This window comes from Neodiprion pinetum, chromosome 2, assembly GCF_021155775.2.
Source record: "Neodiprion pinetum isolate iyNeoPine1 chromosome 2, iyNeoPine1.2, whole genome shotgun sequence".
NCBI lineage: Eukaryota > Metazoa > Arthropoda > Insecta > Hymenoptera > Diprionidae > Neodiprion > Neodiprion pinetum.
The window spans coordinates 3785080-3805918 of NC_060233.1; the positions used below are offsets into that span (position 1 = coordinate 3785080).

General features: G+C 37.1%; 4 protein-coding genes across 7 annotated transcripts; 3 read left to right on the top strand and 1 right to left on the bottom strand.

Annotated features, from left to right (window-relative positions):
- Positions 1-7825: 7825 nt before the first annotated feature.
- On the top strand, positions 7826-10529 carry TSG101 (tumor susceptibility gene 101). The gene is made up of 8 exons (XM_046613938.2): positions 7826-8101; positions 8385-8469; positions 8687-8752; positions 8842-9005; positions 9102-9222; positions 9334-9560; positions 9688-10043; positions 10126-10529. The coding sequence occupies exons 1-8, from the start codon at positions 8048-8050 to the stop codon at positions 10310-10312; spliced, it is 1260 nt and encodes a 419-aa protein (XP_046469894.1). The 5' UTR covers positions 7826-8047; the 3' UTR covers positions 10313-10529.
- On the bottom strand, positions 10233-11630 carry kud (oligosaccharyltransferase subunit 5 kud). Of its 2 annotated transcripts, none has more exons than XM_046613954.1 (3): positions 11484-11630; positions 11008-11247; positions 10233-10873 (listed from the first exon to the last, which is right to left on the bottom strand). In XM_046613954.1, exons 1-2 carry the CDS (start codon positions 11484-11486, stop codon positions 11008-11010), a joined length of 243 nt encoding a protein of 80 aa, XP_046469910.1. In that variant the 5' UTR covers positions 11487-11630; the 3' UTR covers positions 10233-10873. The 2 variants fall into 2 exon arrangements, with proteins under 2 accessions (XP_046469910.1, XP_046469909.1); XM_046613953.1 differs by having other exon boundaries at positions 10233-10924; positions 11484-11629.
- Positions 11631-12263: 633 nt separating this feature from the next.
- On the top strand, positions 12264-15492 carry LOC124213092 (LITAF domain-containing protein). 2 transcript variants are annotated; one of them, XM_046613952.2, is made up of 4 exons: positions 12264-12445; positions 12814-12942; positions 13232-13388; positions 13666-15492. In XM_046613952.2, the coding sequence occupies exons 2-4, from the start codon at positions 12828-12830 to the stop codon at positions 13769-13771; spliced, it is 378 nt and encodes a 125-aa protein (XP_046469908.1). In that variant the 5' UTR covers positions 12264-12445; positions 12814-12827; the 3' UTR covers positions 13772-15492. The 2 variants fall into 2 exon arrangements, with proteins under 2 accessions (XP_046469908.1, XP_046469907.1); XM_046613951.2 differs by having other exon boundaries at positions 12265-12445; positions 12811-12942.
- Positions 15493-15767: 275 nt separating this feature from the next.
- On the top strand, positions 15768-20540 carry LOC124213088 (WAS/WASL-interacting protein family member 1). 2 transcript variants are annotated; one of them, XM_046613940.2, is made up of 5 exons: positions 15768-15922; positions 16213-16393; positions 16711-17021; positions 17173-17803; positions 19687-20540. In XM_046613940.2, exons 2-5 carry the CDS (start codon positions 16234-16236, stop codon positions 19797-19799), a joined length of 1215 nt encoding a protein of 404 aa, XP_046469896.1. In that variant the 5' UTR covers positions 15768-15922; positions 16213-16233; the 3' UTR covers positions 19800-20540. The 2 variants fall into 2 exon arrangements, with proteins under 2 accessions (XP_046469896.1, XP_046469895.1); XM_046613939.2 differs by having other exon boundaries at positions 15772-15922; positions 19684-20540.
- The last annotated feature ends 299 nt before the right edge of the window (positions 20541-20839 follow it).

Here is a 20839-nt window from a genome sequence, read left to right on the forward strand (position 1 = left end):
TGACCCACGTATTTGGGTACTTAACCAATCTGGACCTTGATTGAAAAATTTTGTTTTCTTCATTAAGGTGGTGCTATACATATATACATGCTGGTTTGCCGTTTTCGCAAATAAATCGAAAATGAAAATAATCAAATTGATTTTCGTTTTTGTATTTGATCGGAAAGCACAGAATCGCCTCTTGATTCAGTAGGTTCAATGAGATACGAGCAGTTCGAAATATTAAAGTATTATGCGGACTGTATACGTATCGATTCAAACAAGGGAGCGTATTTCATTCCAAATTTAAGTTTTTGTTTTAATAAATTACTTGTAAAATAAGAAAGTACACTAATTACGTCTGTAAATATATTAAAATCGTTAAATCGTCGTGTTCTGTATTCAAATCCAGCTCCATTCGTCTATGATACTTTATCAAGTAATGGTAATAAATAGGTTTCAATATTTCAGGACTAAATTAGTCACACCAGTCACTGACCGAAGTCTGACTTGGTAATGGCTTTACACATCTATGATGTTCGATGTAAAGGGCGTTTACGACCTCGAGATTTTTACTATACTCTTCCTGAAGACTTTCGAGCTCCTGCTCTAGGAAGTTTTTCTCCTTGCAGAGCATCCGAGGTACGTGGCTCTCCTGCTCCTTTCTTTCAGCAGCTAGGACGCGAAACTTTCCAAGGAACATTTTCAAGTTTAGGTTTTCTTCTTGCAGGCGTGCCAACTCTTTCTTAAGCCATTGTCCCCGCATAAATACTTGATGAAGTAGCTTGTCCAATATGTTTGGATCCGCGTGAACTCCCTTACGTCTCTGGTCCTGTTTAATTAATTAACAAATGAAAAGAAAGAGAAAAAAAAACGGGAAATGATCAATGAACGAGGCTTAATCATGTACAGAGGCGTTTTTACATTATTGCTAATCTAAATCTAATTTACCAATTCGATATTTTTGAAATTTCGAATTGAAACTAATAAATTACTGTTTCTAGTTTGCTAATATCTGCTTACAACTTTGATGAGTCTCGTCACTTTCGACTTGTTCTTCCCGTGTTTTGCCCAGTCGAATTTCGGAGATATTTCCAAAAGGCGTTGCCTGATTTTCATCGTTCTGTGAACCATCGCATCTGTTAACGAGTGAAATTTTTGCTTTATATCGTTCTGGGTGTGCATCATTACGTCAGCCTCGTCCTGAACCTGTTTTGAACGAAAATGATATTAGTCGATTTCGACAAGATTCCGTTACAGCTCCTCCGCAATTCAATTTTATCGCGATGATTCACAAGAGGAATCGATTGCGCGGATTTAGCGTAACGAACCTAGCGGTTCCACTTTCGTTTCCAATATCCGTTACAATTTTAATACAAAAGAATACCTGAGATCACTGATTGCAGCTACTGTTCGATAATGAGATCGCAATTTCGTTATGATGAAATAATGTTCAGTAACGTGAAATGCGATTTCCTCGTTTGCCGCACAATCAAACCGATTAATTCGTAACGAATAATCTCGCTCAGCCTAAACCGCAATTCCACTGTAATTCCAACCGCTGCTGATTCTCGAATCGAACAGTGATTGAATTTTCAAACCAAACCGTTCGGCTAATCCAGTATCAATGGGAAAATGACCGTAGAGTTCGGCAACAAGCGTTTACAGTGAAAGTATGTAAATGAATGGAGTTTGAATACCCTTCGATCAACCGTCTCGTCGACGATGTGACGAAAGAAGTTGAGATCTCTGTCCAAAATATCTCGAAAAAGCATCCCGCGATCAGATACGTAGGGTGCAAGAGCATATACGAATTCCGCAGCAGTTGTTATCTCGCCGTTGCGTACATCCTCGCAAATCTTTGCTATTCCTCGCATGTCAGTCTGCCATGTAGAGAGTTATGTTACATGTATATGCATTATACCCTGTGTAATTATTCAGAGAGCTGCTGTTGCGCAATCGTGGCTAACGTTTCGGTGCAGAAAGGACGACAGAAAATTAAACAATGTGCAACTCACACCAGGCTGCAATTGCGCGATGATATCTTTTCTAGGGCACACTGATTTCTGAAACGAATAATCAACATACTGTTTTATATCATATATGTTACGATTAGTCACTCATCGATTTGATGTACACCTGATTTCAAGATTACAAAGATTTCAAAAGATTATAAAGATTTTCAAAAAATTTCTAACTATTTCAGATGATTTCATAGCATTTCAAAAGACTACAAGAGAGTTCATCGGATTTCAGAGGAATTCAAAAGATTTTGAAAGAATTCAGGGATTTAAACAGATTTCACGGATTTCAAAAGATTGCAAGAGAATTCACAAGATTTCCGGAAAAGTGTACGTCAGATTTCACGAGTGATGAACCCCTCGGGGTATCCTATGAGATGTAACAATAATCGTTTTCGAAAATTTTTAAAGCAATTCGCCCCGATTTCTCATGTATCTCGATGTTATAGGGGAAAAGATCATGGGGGAGTCAATTGTAAGGTTCCGGAAACATGAAGAACTTGGATAAGAAAAGTTCGTACTCCAGGCTTAGGAACCGCCGATGAAAGATCTTGCGAACAAAGAGCCGGTTTCAGTTCGTCGGGTAAAGGCTCGCCAGACTGTACGACGTATCTTAAATAACGACCGTATTCATTTCTAGCACGTCGATCGGCATCCGTCTGAACCTCCTTGCCTACCTGCTGCAGCCATCCCGCTACCGTTTTCCGATCTGGATCGAACAGTTAACGCATTAGCTTATAGACTATAATTGCGTTCGAAGATCCTGTAATGTTATGAGGTTCGAACCTTCTTTTGGGTAATTTTTTATATCCTCGGTAATGTCGCGTACGATTTTGCGAAATGCCTCATCGAGATGGTCCCCCATATTTATGAATTTGTAGAAAACTGTGCGGCGAAATAAATATTGTGCCAATGAATATTGCAAAGGTTAATCGGGGCTCCAGCCCGTCATAACAAAAAAATAAAACGCATCTATTGGAAATTATGACATCTGACTGTGTTGATTTTAACACGGGATTTTAATCTCGACCGAAAACATGAGAAGAATACGATGCTAACAGGTGGAACATTATTTGAATGCTTTATTCCTTCTGCTTAAATCGATGTATTATGTTTGATGAATATTGTATCAGAGTAAACGTAATAATAATAAATATTATGTTTTGCGAATGTTTTTTTATTTTTTGACCGCAGCAATGGGATGAAATGATATGCCTACGTATGTTATTGAACGTAGTGAATAAGATGTTGCAGTGAATTTTAACTGACGATGAACGAAGAAGAGAACGAATAACTGTATTATTGTATGCCACATATATTTTACCTAATTTGAATTCGTTCCGTAATTATCTTGGCTCAAAATCGAGGCAGAGGAACCTGTAGTCTCTGGTTTTGAACCCTCAAAAATTCGACTTGTGCAAGTACAACTTTGTAGAATCAGCAGCTGCAAAGATCAACTCCTAGAACGACCCTTCCTAGACCAATTGGACTCTCAGGAACGCAGAAACGGCATCAAAGAGAGTAAAAGACCAGCAGCAAAGCAATGACCAAGGATGGCAAGTAAGGCATGTGAAATAGCGTCATACAACTCAGAAAAAACAAAGAGCATAATATGGGGAAATCAATTTCTTCGTTCATTTTAACACAAATTGCATGAAATAGTAACATTATAATATCATACATATCATATCCTGCGGAGATACATTTCATCTGTGCGCATAACACAACTTATATTATACTAAAATACTGCAAAAATAATTATCACATAGCATTTATCGCAAGCTGCTTGAAGTAATATATCCTGCATTTCACTTTCCCGTTTAACAACTCGTTGGAGTACTCAACACTGACACCTGAACACTTGTACTAGAATTCTTGAATATTAAATAAACAAAAATTGAATTAAAGATTAAACTTTGCAGTTGTGAATTTGTTATGTTCCTTCCCTTTCCTTCAGGCAACCCGGCGCGAAATTTATAACTTTTGGCGGTATAACTCTTGATCCGTTGATCGCAGCACATTGGGACTGCAATTATTCGATTTCTCTCGCAAAATTACGTCGGAATAGTGCATCAAACAATTTATTCCAGAACTTTTCGAAATTGCGAAATTTTTCGCCAAAAATACAAAGGGGTTAGCCTTACCTTTTTGCCTATTTTTTGGCCGAAAATCCTTTGGTCTCAGAATTGATTTGTGAGACCATTTCCTGACTAATTGGACCCCCAGGAACTCAGAAAACGCAGCGAAAAGAGCGTAGGACCATTGGCAGAGAAAATGCGAAGGAAAGAGCGCCAGCTGTAAAATGTCAAAACACAGGTTCTCGTTTTTTGGCTGTAACTTTTGATCAGTTACTCGCAGCGTGTTGGGATTGCACCCAATCAATTCCTCTCGCAACATTACGTCGGGATAGTGCATCAAAGAATTTATTCCAGCACGTTTCAGAATCTCGAAATTTTTCGCCAAAGATACAAAGGGGTTAGCCTTACTTTTTCTTCATTTTTGGAGCCGAAAATTTTAGGTCTCAGATTCGATTCAAATGACCCTTTCCTGACTAATCGGACCCCAAAGAACTCAGATAACGCAGCGAAAACAGCGTGGGATCAACAGGAGAGAAACTACGAAGGAAAAAGCATCTGCCGAAAAATGTCATAATCACAGGGTGTCGTTTTTTGGCTGTAACTTTTGATGCGTTGATCGCAGCGTATTGGGACTGCGCCCAATCGATTTCTCTCGCAAAATTACGTAGGAATAGTGCATCAAAAAATTTATTCCAGCACTTTTCAAAATCGCGAAAATTTTCGCCAAAAATACAAAGGGGTAAGCCTTGCTGTTTTTTTGGGCGAAAAACTTTTGGTCTCCGATTCGATTTGTATGACCCTTTTCTGACCAATTGGACCCCCAGGAACTCAGAAAATGCAGCGAAAACAGCGTGGGATCAACAGGATTGAAATCACGAAGGAAAAAGCACCTGCCGAAAAATGTCGAAATCTCCGGTTGTCGTTTTTTGGCTGTAACTTTTGATGCGTTGATCGCAGCGTATTGGGACTGCGCCCAATCGATTTCTCTCGCAAAATTACGTCGGAATAGTGCGTGAAAGAATTTATTTCAGCGCTTTTCAAAATCGCGAAAATTTTCGCCAAAAATACAAAGGGGTAAGCCTTGCTGTTTTTTTGGGCGAAAAACTTTTAGTCTCCGATTCGATTTGTATGACCCTTTTCTGACCAATTGGACCCCCAGAAACTCAGAAAACGCAGCGAAAACAGCGTGGGATCAACAGGATTGAAATCACGAAGGAAAAAGCACCTGCTGAAAAATGTCGAAATCTCCGGTTTTCGTTTTTTGGCTATAACTTTTGATGCGTTGATCGCAGCGTATTGGGACTGCGCCCAATCGATTTCTCTCGCAAAATTACGTCGGAATAGTGCGTGAAAGAATTTATTTCAGCACTTTTCAAAATCGCGAAAATTTTCGCCAAAAATACAAAGGGGTTAGCCTTGCTGTTTTTTTGGGCGAAAAACTTTTAGTCTCCGATTCGATTTGTATGACCCTTTTCTGACCAATTGGACCCCCAGGAACTCAGAAAACGCAGCGAAAACAGCGTAGGATCAACGGGATTGAAATCACGAAGGAAAAAGCACCTGCTGAAAAATGTCGAAATCTCCGGTTTTCGTTTTTTGGCTGTAACTTTTGATGCGTTGATCGCAGCGTATTGGGACTGCGCCCAATCGATTTCTCTCGCAAAATTACGTCGGAATAGTGCGTGAAAGAATTTATTTCAGCACTTTTCAAAATCGCGAAAATTTTCGCCAAAAATACAAAGGGGTTAGCCTTGCTGTTTTTTTGGGCGAAAAACTTTTAGTCTCCGATTCGATTTGTATGACCCTTTTCTGACCAATTGGACCCCCAGAAACTCAGAAAACGCAGCGAAAACAGCGTGGGATCAACAGGATTGCAATCACGAAGGAAAAAGCACCTGCTGAAAAATGTCGAAATCTCCGGTTTTCGTTTTTTGGCTGTAACTTTTGATGCGTTGATCGCAGCGTATTGGGACTGCGCCCAATCGGTTTCTCTCGCAAAATTACGTCAGAATAGTGCATGAAAGAATTTATTTCAGCACTTTTCAAAATCGCGAAAATTTTCGCCAAAAATACAAAGGGGTTAGCCTTGCTGTTTTTTTGGGCGAAAAACTTTTAGTCTCCGATTCGATTTGTATGACCCTTTTCTGACCAATTGGACCCCCAGAAACTCAGAAAACGCAGCGAAAACAGCGTGGGATCAACAGGATTGAAATCACGAAGGAAAAAGCACCTGCCGAAAAATGTCGAAATCTCCGGTTGTCGTTTTTTGGCTCTAACTTTTGATGCGTTGATCGCAGCGTATTGGGACTGCGCCCAATCGATTTCTCTCGCAAAATTACGTCGGAATAGTGCATCAAAGAATTTATTCCAGCACTTTTCAAAATCTCGAAATTTTTCGCCAAAAATACAAAGGGGTTGAATGGTTTTAAAGGTTTATTTCATCTTTTTCATGACAATATTGGAAAACATCATTGCAAAATTAAAAATAAACAAAGTCTTAATTCCTAAACCTTAGCCTAGTTCTATATTACTATTCAAGATTTAGGGATAAAAAATTAGAACAGAGAATAGAACAGAGAAAGACGACGAAGACAATGTCAGAAAAAAAGCGAAAAAGAAAAGAACAGAAAAGAAAAGAAAAGAAAACAGAATAAAGCTAAGAAAGCAGCAACAAAGAAACGTGCGAAACGGGAAGTGGGGAAGACTAGATGACGAGTCGCCATCAAGAGCGGATCTCTTCCGTCCGGAAGAGATGCTGATGTAGATCGCGTTCAAAAACTGCAAGCGTCGAGACAGACCCTGAGTTCGGTAGGTAGAAAGTTCCAGTGTCGAGCGCCTCTGACCGTCAGGGAGTGACGAAAAGCCTCAGAATGCGGGTTGGCCTTACTTTTTTGCCTATTTTTCTTTCCTGACCAACAGGAGAGAAATGGCGAGTAAAATTCTTCGTTTTTCGGCTGTAACTTGTCATCAGTTGATCGCAACACATTGGGACTGCGCTTAATCGATGTCTCTCCCAAAATTACGTCGATATAGTGCAACAATGAACTGATTCCAGCATTTTTGAAAATCTTTCAAATTTTCACCAACAATTGATATGTATTGTCTCACTCTTCCTGCAACTCTTCGAGCTAAGAACCTTTGCCGTCAGTAATGAGTTAAGCGCTTGTAACGAGATTAATTATACACTAAAGTATTTAGAAGGACATTAAAATCATACCAGAACCGACAGCCGGACGAAAACAAAAAAATGATTCTCTATTCATTCATTCCAATTCATGATACATCAAATCGTAATAATCCAATCTCACTCATATCGTTTTCTGCAGTGGTGCATTGCACCTGTACGCTGGCTAGAACAAAAAACACTTTCAATATAAAATAATAATTATCTCATATATACTCTTCCACTTTGTCTCTCCTCCACTCACTGTCTCGGTCTCATCGTACCCTACACCATACAAACGACAAGTGACGTGAAATCGAAAATCAATTCGTATTTATAAGCCAGGTATTTGTTTCTAACTCAAAATCCGAAAAAAAAACACCTCTGAAGAATGTTTTAATTTGCCATCCCATTCTCACGCCTTGAAAATTTTTCACCCCCGAATAGATAGTCACTTATCTTATCATAATAGTTGCATCGGAGTGAAAGAATTTTTGAATTTTCGCCTGTGAACTTTTGTTTAGTGAGATCTAACAACCAATTGTGACGGAGTGTTCATGCCCAACCTGACTCATTTACTGCATCTATGGACCTTGGAGTTGAAACGTCACTCAGGCAATCCAGTCACAATTTACGCACGAAAAATATCAACGGGAGTGATTGGAAGAACTGCTGCGATATTAGTTGTAACATAATTATCAAGTGGTTGTACTATTAAAAAGAAAATATTCCGATATCGTGTTGCACTGATTAAATTGCCGTATATAAACCGAGCGGGCACCATTGTTTCATCATTTACAGGTTAAATGGTGAAAATGACTCAAATCAATGAAGGGAAGATAAGGCAGTGCTTAACGAAAGTAAATGACATTCATCGTTCGTAGATCAACGCCCTCCAATAATCACTAACTTTTGATTGCTTTCAAATCATCTGGAAGTACAGTTCGAAGTACATTCCTGAAGTTTTGGCCCATGACCTTATGCTGCGTCGATTCAGACGTTAACTCATACTGCATGAGTTTCATAAACTTCACCACTCATGCTAATCCGATTTAAAGATGTGGAAATTCATTCAACAAAGAAATTCTTGAACAGCATGCTTAAGCTTTGAAAATTTATTGTTTTTTACTTCGTCTTTCGCAGTATCAACATCCAGACCTCACCTATCGCGATGTCGTCAGTGTCCTAAGCCAATATTTTGCTCTGCAGTATAGAGTAGAGCCGTATGGTACGCAGTTTCCAATACGTTCAAATTTATTTCCAATTGTATTGAGTAATTGATCTCTTTGATTTTGCTAAACAAGTTTGACTTTCAGCAGATTTGTACAGTTCTGAATTCTGCTGAGTATCTCTAATCCTAATAAATAATTTAATGTTTGATCATTTTAATAACATGCAATATATTGTCATTAATATTTTTCAACATTTATCATTCAATTTCACAGTATTCACCGATGGGACGCGCAAAGAATTATTCAGCTTACAAGGAACGATACCAGTTACTTACAAAGGTATAATTTTACAATATCCTTACGTATAGAAAGCTATTTTATCGTTGTCACGTAACAAATTTATGGTCACTGTTCATTTTTTCCCACAGGAAATGTCTACAACATTCCCATTTGCGTATGGTTGATGGATACCCATCCCAACAACGCACCAATATGTTACGTCAAACCTACAGCAGACATGAATATTAAGGTCAGCATGTTTGTGGATCACAATGGAAAAATTTACCTTCCTTATCTTCACGAATGGGTCCCTGTAAGTATAAATTGTATTTACTTAATTATTCTTTGTTTCACATTAGCAGCAGAGTATCTAAAATTGTGCAAAATACAAACAACTTGTCTGTTGTAGCAAAAATCAGATTTGTTAAGCTTGATTCAAGTGATGAGAATAACCTTTGGAGATCAGCCACCAGTTTATGCTAAACCGAAGAACGACAATCAGACTTCTTCAACGCCATATCCTGTACAGTGTAAGTTACTATAAAAACTTAATATCCAATCGCATTATTGTTCGGTTGTAAAAGAAATACCTGATCTTTGCTATTCATTAAATTTTATTAATCTTTATTATGATATTGTAGCTTTCATGCCAGTTCCCGGTGGTGGTGGAACATCTGCGAGTGGTTTCCCACCTTATCCTACAGGTTCACAGTACGGAACTGGCAGTAACGTTTATCCACCTTACCCAACATCTGGAACACCTGGAATACCGTATCCTGGGTACAGTCCATATCCAGGTAGCACGAGTTACGGGGGAGCCGTGTACCCTGGTTCTTACCCACCGCCATATCCACCAGTCACACAGCCAGTACGTTATACGAATTCTTATTGAAGTTGAATTAGCATCAGCTAATTTTATCAGCAAATATTTATACACTGATTGCTTAATTGTTCGGAAATAATATCTCTCTACTTCAAAACTTTTAATACTTCAGTCGCCAAGGGTGCCTGGAAATTCTAACAACACAGATACGATATCGGAAGAACATATCAGAGAATCACTGTTATCCGCTGTTGGTGATAAGTTGAGACGCCGTTTACGTGAACAGTTATCTCAGGGAGAAGCAGAACTGGAAACTCTGCGTCGCACCGAGCAAGAACTAGCGAGCGGATCAGCACGGTTAGAGGAATTGCTCAACAAGTTGAATCGGGAGAAATCCGAACTTGAGAAAAATATAAATATACTCGAGGAAAAAGAGAGTGAATTAGAAAGGGAAATTAGTAAACTTTCTGACAATCAAACTATCGATGTTGACGAAGCAGTGACGACAATTGCTCCCTTGTACAAACAGTATGTTATTTCATTTGTTCTTACGACTATGTACCATATACAGTTGCTGCAAATTAAAATGAGTATTTTTTGTTTAATCAAGGATGCTGAATGCCTTTGCGGAGGAAGCTGCTATCGAAGATGCGATTTATTATCTTGGAGAAGGTCTGCGCGGAGGAATCATTGATTTAGAAGCATTTTTGAAGCAAGTTCGACAGCTTTCACGTCGGCAATTTATGCTCCGAGCACTAATGTTGCGTTGCAGACAGAAGGCTGGTCTGGCAGGTTGAATAGAAATTGATTTTGGTGCTGAGATGATGAACAGTTGGCTTTAAAATGTAATTAATTATACCTACACAAGTTATTTCAATATATGCGAACAAAGATTTATTTACCACGTACAATGTATATTAAATAAAAAAAAAAATTATCGATATACCATTGAATGAATAGAAATGATAAGTAATAACTCTGTAATAAAATAAAGCCCTTACGAAACGATCATAACGCACATTTCAAACAAAGATTCATGATTCTTTCAATTTCTCAGTCGACATGTATTTGAGAATAAAATTTGCAAACTATATATTTACATTTAGTATGAATATGTACAGTGTTGTATTTTGTTTTTATTACATAGTTTATTTTCTTTCTCTTTTTTTTTTGTCAAAAACAGAATTGAGGAACACTGTACAAGGTTTTAAGAGTCTGCGCCATAACACACAGTGGAATCTTTTTTACCATATTTATTATAAATATTTAGAAAAAAGACTTCGGTTCAACGGAATATTACCAGATGTATAGCACGGCTCCTTGAAGTTACAAGAATCACATGCAAGTCAGTGTTCAACCTGTAGAAATTTGAATATGTCTGGTGTAGCAAAATGGGTTGTGATCCATGACTGAAAGTAAATGCACATCAGGAATAAAATATTCATATCTTCCTGTGTATGGTCAAGAACCTAATTATTCTGTTAATAATTACCTAAACATAAATTCCGACCCAAAGCAGTAGAAACAGTACACCGAAACCGGAGAATATTGCAGCTACTAAGGAGACCAGCAATTCCTTGAATATGTCTCTGGTAAACTTGGTGCTGGTTACTTCGTAGACGAAAAACCACGCGGTAAAGAATATACCGATTCCTAACAGGACTACAGCCAAATGTGGAAACACAGCTGGGTTTATCGGTGAGACGTACCTCGTCATGGACTCGATTTCAATCTGCAAAATTTTATGAGTTAATATGAAATAAAGAATAACCAAAAGAACGGGAGAAGCGATTAGAAATACTAATGGACAGTTCAACCTCTTGGTTATTCGCAGTCGCCATACGGAAAAAATTTAGTTTTCAGTTGTTCTCATCGTGAATGTTAGAAAAACACATAATATTTAAATTAGATGTACTATTAGCTTTGCGATACAAGGATGTACCTAATAATACCAAATTATATTCTTACCATTTTAGTTGATATATATTTTGACGTGGCCTACCGGTAGTACTGGGCAATGGGCATGTAGCGTGTACCAATGGTTGACTTGATAGTAGATGGTCTTGTGGACCCTTAGACTGACTTAGACTGTGGATGACGTTAATTTATCGAGGCCTTTTAGACAGTCGGTAATTAAAATTACAGGTTTTCAAACATGTCGAAAAAATAAAATCCTATTAAAAATAATAATCTTCGTATGAGTTCATTATTTAATCCAAGCATAGCATTTGACAATTTTTATATGTTTGTTGTCAATGTGACACTGTAATCCGATTTACCTCCATTTTTTACAAAAATACGTATATATGTCGTGCGCAGTATTCTGCCTTACCGACTTTCCATGTCGTTGCGCTCAGAATCATGGAGCAGGCACTATTTACCACGCCGCGCATGTAATACTTGATAACGTTGACAGTCCTTAATACGTGCTAGGCAGTGTTTTACATTCGTGATCACCACAGCGGGTCTGGGTACTCATATCCCTTTGCCATGCCTTTGCCATAGAACGCGGCGTAACCGTTTTGAGAGCGTGTAATCTCAGAAACCGGCGTCTAAGCCGGTGTGCAACAAAGAACGCAATCTTCGCGGCCGGGATGTGCAGAGGTATGCAACAAAGAGAAATATATAAAAGCCTCCCCCTCACTAGCGCCGTCGGCAATATTTTGAGGTGACGGTTTTCGAGACGGAGTTCTCAGGCCTGTGTAAAAGACCGTGGTGGGGAGTATAAGGCAATCGGACTACCACTTATCCTTATACCGTGGTGATCACTGACGTACTTATTTTCTCACACACACTCGCAACGACACTCGATTAGTCGTATTATAGCGAAACACGCGTACGACTTGCAAGAAGAAGAAGGAAAGTTGACGCAATCTCGTGTTGATCTGTATGATTGCACTTTTGCTTGAAGATTTTGCAAAGCAATTGAAGTAAGTAATAACCTTTTACACTGCTATTTTAATCGATACAAATTTCGCATACATACTTGATAACCGCGTTTATATTTGTAACATTGAATTATTTAATAGTCATGTTAAATTAATCAAGGTCGAACAGTGACGTATTGGATACATGTATACATATGCGCTATATTTGAAGATTTTCTAACTAGAAAAATAGGATATTTCTTCGATTCGCTTCAGACATCATCTGCAGCCTAACACTGTGTTCAGGTCTATGGCATGTAAATTTGTTAATTAGGTCATCTATATTTGGACCCTAGCTTACGAGGCCCTAGTATCTAGCTGCACAAAGCATAATATCGGAAATTATTCTATAACGTCTTATTTATCAGCAGCTAAATTGACCAAAATGAATAAGAATGGGCCGCCGCCTCCATACGAACCACCGCCGACTGCACCGCCTACCTATTCTCAAAGTGTGGGAGGTGTGCCACCTGCCAGTCCTTATACACCGATACAATCGTGTGAGTAAATAATGTAACCTCGATGCTACTATTAGGAATGACCTCAAAATTATTATTATAACTTCATCTGTGCATTTCAAATGCCACTAAAGTAACGCGCCTTGTTCATCTGTGAGGATTAACGATAGGATATCTCATATCTCTCCTCTCTTCTCAACTACTTGCAAACTTACAATACTTTAATGTTGAAATTACTTAAACATCAATTGTGATGATCGAATGTCACAAAGAAGTTTAAACACGCTTGATTCTTGGCTATAACATCCTGTGGTATGTTTTCCTTTCACAGTTGCAGGAGGTCCAACTATAGTTACAACAGTTGTACCGGTTGGACCACATCCGACCCATATGATATGCCCTCAATGTGGAACTGAGATCGATACAGCTACCAAAACAGAACCTGGAATGATTGCATATATTTCTGGAGTCATTATTGCACTGCTTGGGTATGTTATCTTTTCTTCAAATGGTTTCTAAATGTCATGACAATTCTTGTATTCATAATGAAGAGTTACTGCTACCTACGAACATCTGGAGTTTTCTCGATCTGCAACATCCAAATTCAATTGAATTTTAACATAGTACATGATTATGATCAATGATTACGCATTCGTTTCATGGATATTAGTTCTATGGGTAGAAGCTACTAACATTAATGGAGCTTAACACAAAAGACCTGAGTAACAAACCCTGTTTTTTAACGATGATCTCATTGTTTTTTAGATGCTGGTTAGGCTGCTGTCTAATTCCGTGCTGCATCGATGAATGCATGGATGTTCATCACAGCTGTCCACAGTGCAAGGCATACTTAGGTCGCCATCGAAGATAAACGATCTAAAGAAAAATGAAATTCAAATCGCTGCATTTCGAAAGGGTATATATAATATAACATGAGTAAAATAAAAACATGAAGGTCAAATATCCAAGCATGGTAGCTAAAAGTACTGCCGCAGTTTGCAGCACATATAGAACTGTTTCACAGCTACATATCTACAAGAGGGTGGCGACTGACCGGGAAATCCGGGAATAGTCAATTTTATTCTAGCAAAATTGTCGCGACCCTGTATAATTCATAGCAGCTTGTAACAATATATCAAATACGTTCAGTTAAAAAAGTGAAATTTGAACATATGTGATTCGCACTTAAATATTATTATACAAAGTGGTTGTAGAATTTGAACAATTCTAATTGGGTAAGCTATTTTTGGTTGCTATAGATATATTAAAGGCAGCTTTTTTTTAAGCAATTATTTGCAAAAGTTACCTAACCTCGCTTATTAAATATGAAATTAAAATAAATTAGGTCAGTAGCTTTACGTACAAAATAGTAACATATTTTATTTTTACATTATGTCGCCCTTCTTGCTGCTCGTTTAATGGGCTTTTAAATAAGAGTTCGTTAATTTGGCGCTATTATCTAATACTAACATTGATGTTGGGCTTGATAAATGCAATTAACGAACTGCATCGTTACGTGTTAATTATGATGATCGACTCAAAAAACTGCAAACTCTACATTTCCTCGCGATTGTTATTTTTATGCCATTAGGCAAATTCTTCTCTCACATTATAGATGATTACTTCTTTTTATCCAATTGTATTACCAATAAGCAATACATTAGTAATACATGTATCGGGTCACTGACTGTCTATCTTTCAATCACTTGAATGCTATAATTTTATTGTATGCACACAGAGAATAATACATATCTGATATAATATAGCCAATATACCTAATATAGGAGAATTATTTTGCTACATTACACAATTTTTTTTTAATTGATTCACTAAGGATAAAAGCGAAACTAATTACAATATTGAAATATATTCTTCTACAAATCTACTATGTCAATTACGTTATATTTCCGTAAATGTGCCATTTTTCACCTACACAAATGTTGGGCTTTATCTCATTCCATGATGAAAAAAAGAAAAAGAACCCAACGAGTCAGACGCTGTGGCTAATAAGGCTGGATGATAGTACATTAAATTTTGTATTACTTGACACCTCTCACCATTTTTTCTGAAACAGTGGTGGACGTTTATGTATAGTATGTATGTACGTATACATACACGCACTGCTATTTTTCTGCGTTGATTCGTTAAATCGAAAAAGAGAAGTATAAAGAAACAGTGGTTTTATTTTGCGCAGAATTTTCATTTTATTGTAATGTCGAAAGTAAACCAAACAAGTATTTCGTACGAAATGCATAAACGTGAGTGCCTTTCAAGCGAAAACTGTCTCTTTAATATTATAATCATGGACAATGTAGTTAAGTGATTTCTACATTTCTAAATAACAATTTGAAAGTGTTCAGTGGAGCACAAACTCGAAACGCTATCCACGTCTTATTTAACATTACCGCAAAGAAGCAAAGGATACAGCGATATTTTACGTAAGGTATATTGCGATATGAGGATAACAGACGCAAATTGCATTGTCCATTTCTTACGTGTATTTATCCATTTTACACTAATAACACTTAAATTGTTATTATTTTTTGTAAAAACGTTAATACAAAGAAAAATATATATATATATATATATAAATTATATATACATATACTTAGTGTACTTAATAAACCAATCCTCAATATACGTATATTTTTGTGTACCCGCTGAAATGTCTCTTTAAAAAAATGTACATACGCCCACACGCATTTAACAATTTACTTTAAATTGTATCGAGAAAAAATAAATCCAATTTACCGCGTGGAACAGAATAATTGAATAGATTGAACAATAAAAATATGTGGGCGGAATACAAACGTGTGATTTGCTGAAAATGCATTCATAATCTATCCACTGTTTCGCGTCAATGGCTCGTGTCAGTCCGTGTATGGAATTCAAATGATTACCCTTTCTTACCGATGGCGATGACACATGCAACGTAGCTTGTCAGAAATCGCTGTTTTATCTAGCACATAATATTGTTATGCATACTTGACGGAGCAGCGGTTCAATATTATTTGAATTAACGGTAATTATCCAACAACAATATATTTCCCCTTTAATTCAGTTTATCATTTCGAATTCACCCGTTAAATATTTACGCCCAACAAGCACTGTATTCAAAACACAGAACCTCAATCGCTTCTAACCTAAATATCCTTGTAGGGGGGAAAATGACCCAACCCTAATTAAATCATTACTCCTGTCACATTGCTTCATACGATATTCAAGAGATTGTCAACATTATGATATCTTAATATTTCTTTCGGTCAACCACCGCTCAAAATCTTTATCACAAAGGTTCATATTTTTTTTTAGTTCACTCTACAAAATTCAACGATGTCAGGTCCGCCGCCTCCTCCGCCTCCAATGATGAAGTTACCAGTCTCATCGGATTCTGGTGGCGATCAAGGCAGAAATATGCTCTTACAATCAATACGAGCTGGCAAACCATTAAAAAAAACCGTTACCGTCGACAAAAGTGCTCCAGCTATTGCAGGTATCGTCTAAACTACTCACAGATTTGCATTCATTCTGAGTGAATCTTGTAAATTCCATCGCCCATCACACTTAATCGGGGGCAAACCAACAACAGTTAATGCAAGGCATTGAGACACCTCAGGTCTATTTCGTGTGATGCTCTTTCTATATCTGGTAGCAAATAAAACTCTCGCATTGTGACTGTACAAATATATGGCACATCTTGTTTTGTGTTATTATATCACTCGTGAATCTACAAGTTATTATTTCAATCATGTTTAATATTTCCAAATCCTATTTATTTGCTTGGAGAATTTGATGTTGTTTTATTTTCAGGAAAAATTCGAGGCGAGTCCTCTAGCATTTCATCATCTGCTGGTGGAAATAATAACAACTCCAGCTCTAACGGCAGTAGTATTAATAATAATAGTAACACTGGTCCAATCGGTCTTGGCGGATTATTCGCTGGTGGTATGCCCAAGTTGAAACCGACTGGCCTGCGTGGAAACGTTACAGAACGAGGAAATGTTACAGAACGTGATAATGTCAGCACCAATATTACACACAGTAGTAATGCAAACACAAATACCAAAAGGGGTCCGCCACCCATTCCTCCACCAGCTACACAGAAACCCCAAATTCTCCAGGTATAACCTATTTTAGTTTTGGTTCGTTGTTTGGATGGTAGAATTCTAATTTAGTAAAGATTTTTTTGATCAGATAATTTTTCAGTGACCTATCTGAAACAAAAAACTATCATCAATAGGCATTAAAATTAATCAAACATTCACATTACAGAGTGTATCTGATTCGGCTTTAACGAATTCAGAGCAATCAAGAGGGTTTGGAAAGCCAACATTAGTTCCAAAACCGCCTCCACCCTCATCTGTGGCGCCACAGAAACCGTCTCCGCCGCAATTTGCTGCCCCACAGAAGCCGTCTCCACCTCCGAAAAAGATTAATTTAAGCAGTCTTCATTCATCCAGCGGAGGTGTTACAAGAGCCCAAAGCATGCGAGTGCCTCGGACTCCTCCAGTTCTTGCACCAACCCTGTCTTCCCTTCATCAATCTCAAGATTGCTTGAACGATCCACATCCTCCTCCACCTCCTAGGCCAACTCCTCGCCATTTAAGACCACCCATCACTAGACCACCACCACCTCCTCCCTCTAGAATAACAGCTGCACCAAGCATGCCTCCTCCCCCGCCGCCACCCATTCATCGATCTGGCAATTCGCATCAAAGACATGCTCCACCCCCTCCGTCTCCACCAACGCCTCCTACAAGAGGTTCTTCGATGATGCGTAACGGCCAATCTTCAAGCTGGTTGGATTTTGAGACAAGATTCGCCGACACGTTTCATTCTGCCTCAACATTTCCACCTCCAGAACCTTTCAAGGGATTCCCAAAAGTCTACAACAGCAGAAACGGTGAGACCAGCCCCAGAAATTTCAGTCCTCAGTCTATCCTTGGCTTCAATCTTAGCCGTCATTCTTCAGAGTTTGATGCATGATTTGTCCTTTCATCTCTGGCTGCTAATCAGAATTACAATACCCTGCTGTTGACTAATCACTGGAGCTTGTATAACACTTTATATGTATATATAATTTATGCTACCAGCTTCATATGTATTCATTAGTATTCTATTCTTCGTTTTGCATGCTATTGCACAGACAGGTAAGGCAGGCAAATTTATTTACTACTCTTAGTGTTTAGACTCTCTCAACTAATCAAATAGCAAAATTCAAAATTGAATGTTTGTGATATTGCATTTGTAATAGAACTGTCCATATGCATGGTCCACAAAAATACGTATGGCTTGAGACAGAATTTTCTATTCATTATTCAATCGCTGATCTTAATGAAAGCAGAGAAAATACTTCTTTTTTTTTTTATTAAAACTGCTAATATGCCGAGTTGAAATTTTTCATCCAAGGGACAATCAATAATTCCTAAGATTTCATCCAGCGATCGCACTACACATGTATGCAAAATTATGCCAGAAGATATGGTAGATTTAGCGTTTACTATAGTAAATGAACGATCAATGTATAGTCTTGATAATTATTGAACAGAAAAAATATTGTGCTCGAAAAAATGTTGTAAATATTTCGAGAACCACGAGTAGATTAAGGATGAAAAAAAAAACAAAGAAAATTAAACGTGCCTTACCTCTTTCGTCACAAATATTTGTGGATTTGGGAACTATTAAGATATTATTTTATGAGAGAAAAGCAAACCTGGTCTATTCTATTGAAATAACAATAAGATTTACAGCTTCGCGTTGCCATTACTATTCTTAGTATTAAACAGTTCATATTATCTATGCTACTGATTCTTTCAATGATAAATATTAGATGAAGCCATACAGTTCTATTTAATACACGCATTCCTGTACGTTACACTAAACTACAAACAAGACAAAACTTGTACAATGAGAGAGTTTTTTAAAACTGCACTTTCTTCATGTTTAGAGTTACAATGATCAAGGTTTAGTATTTGACTGATTTTTCTTTTGATACATTTCAGTTTTTGTGCATGGTAATATAATATTATTTGGTATCGGTAGATAAGAAAGAATATGGAAAACAAGTCCATACTATCACTATTTTAATTTTTACTACCGTTGTCTGATTTCACATCTCCACAGAAAAGATTACAAGTAAGTAGCGAATCTGCAGTTTTCACTTTTAAGTTGTAAATAACTAATGGGTTCCAATTATTACCATAACATGCGGCATATTTGATTCAATTAACACTTCCATTAATCTAGTTTTTACTCATATACATAGTGCATTCGGTATTTACATCTGATTTCTCAATTACCTGGAAATGCGACGCTTCTCTTTTCTCGCGATACGTTTCGAGGCGTTCTTCCCTCTTCTTGCAAAGTGTTTCGATCAGTAACCAGATGTTAATACCGAATGCAGCTTTATCCAAACAAAATAATTTTATAACACGCGACTAATAATTTGTCTAATACAAGGTATATGGAACTCGAATTTTTATTTCGGATATTTACTAGTGCATACGGCAAATTGGCTTCATTCAATGGACTGTAGTTAATACTTTAAAGAATTATAAATGTATAACTGTGTTAATAATTTTTACTAATTTAATTATATCGCACCTAACCGAACAACTGTTCTGTATTTAAAGAGCACATATATGTATATTTAACTCAATTGCATGCTGCATATACTGTTAAAATTAATTTGATGGGTATTTAGCTGTAATGGGTGTTTTGGAGGTTGATAAGGAAAAAAATATCTAAAGAATGAATCAATGAATCTATGTCGGGATATTGCAGCAGCTAAACAACAGGCTCCTGCTCCACCGCCAACAACCCCCAACACGATGCTTCAACTTAATTCAACTCATGGAGAAAGGCAGTGGCCACGTGATGCAGCCTCGTCCGCCTGTTAAATATTTCACTAAATATAGTCTTCCATACGTCTATTTCACCTAACAGTCGACAGTAAGATCTTTATGTACATTTTTTTTTTTCATTTTTTATCTCCCAATATGATATTGTGTTATGGTCATTAGAAAGATACGGAATGTATTAATCAATAATAGACCATATTAAGTTAGAGTCTGTATTATAGAGGGATAGAGGTAAGTGCGCTAAATGGAAATTCGAATTTTAGAATCGCACGTATATCAATGCTAAATGGTCGAAACTTATCTTGATATTTTTCACAAATTCATCAGCTATTTTAGTATTGTTGAAATTATTTATTTGAAAAAAAAAAAAAAAAAAAAAAACGCCGTTATTTACGTTTCAGTCAACTTAATAAAAATTAACTACAATATTAGAAACTACTAAACTAATGCACTCTGTTGTCTAGTCACTAATCTGCACTACGTTGAATGAGCTCATGTTCATTAGTAAAGTTTTAAAAATTGAAAAAAACTTTGGAATACCAAATGATTAATCAATGATCTGTTAACTTTGATGCTCTAGTTCATTTCATTCCTAGTTTAAACCGTGCAATGTGAATATTTTACCTGTTTTTAATTGTGAACATTTTCTGCCAATATTTTAATTATAAAATCCTTGGGTAAGGCGGTTAAATTAGACGGACTGTTTTAGCAGAGTGATCAATAATTGATTTATTAAATTAGATGTACAGCAACGATAATATAATAAGTTTACTTTTTTAATTTACTTTTTTTTTTATATATTTTCCTTTTATATATTTCTCGTCGATAGCCAACCTACCCCGAATTCAGTATGAAATGTGACTGATTGCTTGTCCTGTCCACGTCACGAACCCATGACTCTCAATTACCCATGTATTACTTTCTTCGAATTCATTTACGGAATTTTCATAATCAAGTGTTGCTTTTTACACAGGTTCTATGCAGAACTGTTGTCTGTAATTCTGTTCATTTTATCACCAATGAAAAATAACTTCAACAACCAATGAGAAAGATTAATCACGGAATCGAAGATTGAAAAG

What these genes read in the sequence shown, in the direction of transcription:
- LOC124213088 (XM_046613939.2), top strand. Translation starts at nt 16,234, where the DNA reads ATGTCAGGTCCGCCGCCTCCTCCGCCTCCAATGATGAAGTTACCAGTC. An exon ending in AAGTGCTCCAGCTATTGCAG is followed by an intron (nt 16,394 to 16,710) that starts GTATCGTCTAAA and finishes TTTTATTTTCAG; the next exon opens with GAAAAATTCGAGGCGAGTCC. An exon ending in AGTCTACAACAGCAGAAACG is followed by an intron (nt 17,804 to 19,683) that starts GTGAGACCAGCC and finishes GGGATATTGCAG; the next exon opens with CAGCTAAACAACAGGCTCCT.
- TSG101 (XM_046613938.2), top strand. Translation starts at nt 8,048, where the DNA reads ATGGTGAAAATGACTCAAATCAATGAAGGGAAGATAAGGCAGTGCTTA. An exon ending in GTATAGAGTAGAGCCGTATG is followed by an intron (nt 8,470 to 8,686) that starts GTACGCAGTTTC and finishes TCAATTTCACAG; the next exon opens with TATTCACCGATGGGACGCGC. An exon ending in ATCCACCAGTCACACAGCCA is followed by an intron (nt 9,561 to 9,687) that starts GTACGTTATACG and finishes TTAATACTTCAG; the next exon opens with TCGCCAAGGGTGCCTGGAAA.
- LOC124213092 (XM_046613952.2), top strand. Translation starts at nt 12,828, where the DNA reads ATGAATAAGAATGGGCCGCCGCCTCCATACGAACCACCGCCGACTGCA. An exon ending in TTATACACCGATACAATCGT is followed by an intron (nt 12,943 to 13,231) that starts GTGAGTAAATAA and finishes TTCCTTTCACAG; the next exon opens with TTGCAGGAGGTCCAACTATA. An exon ending in GTCATTATTGCACTGCTTGG is followed by an intron (nt 13,389 to 13,665) that starts GTATGTTATCTT and finishes ATTGTTTTTTAG; the next exon opens with ATGCTGGTTAGGCTGCTGTC.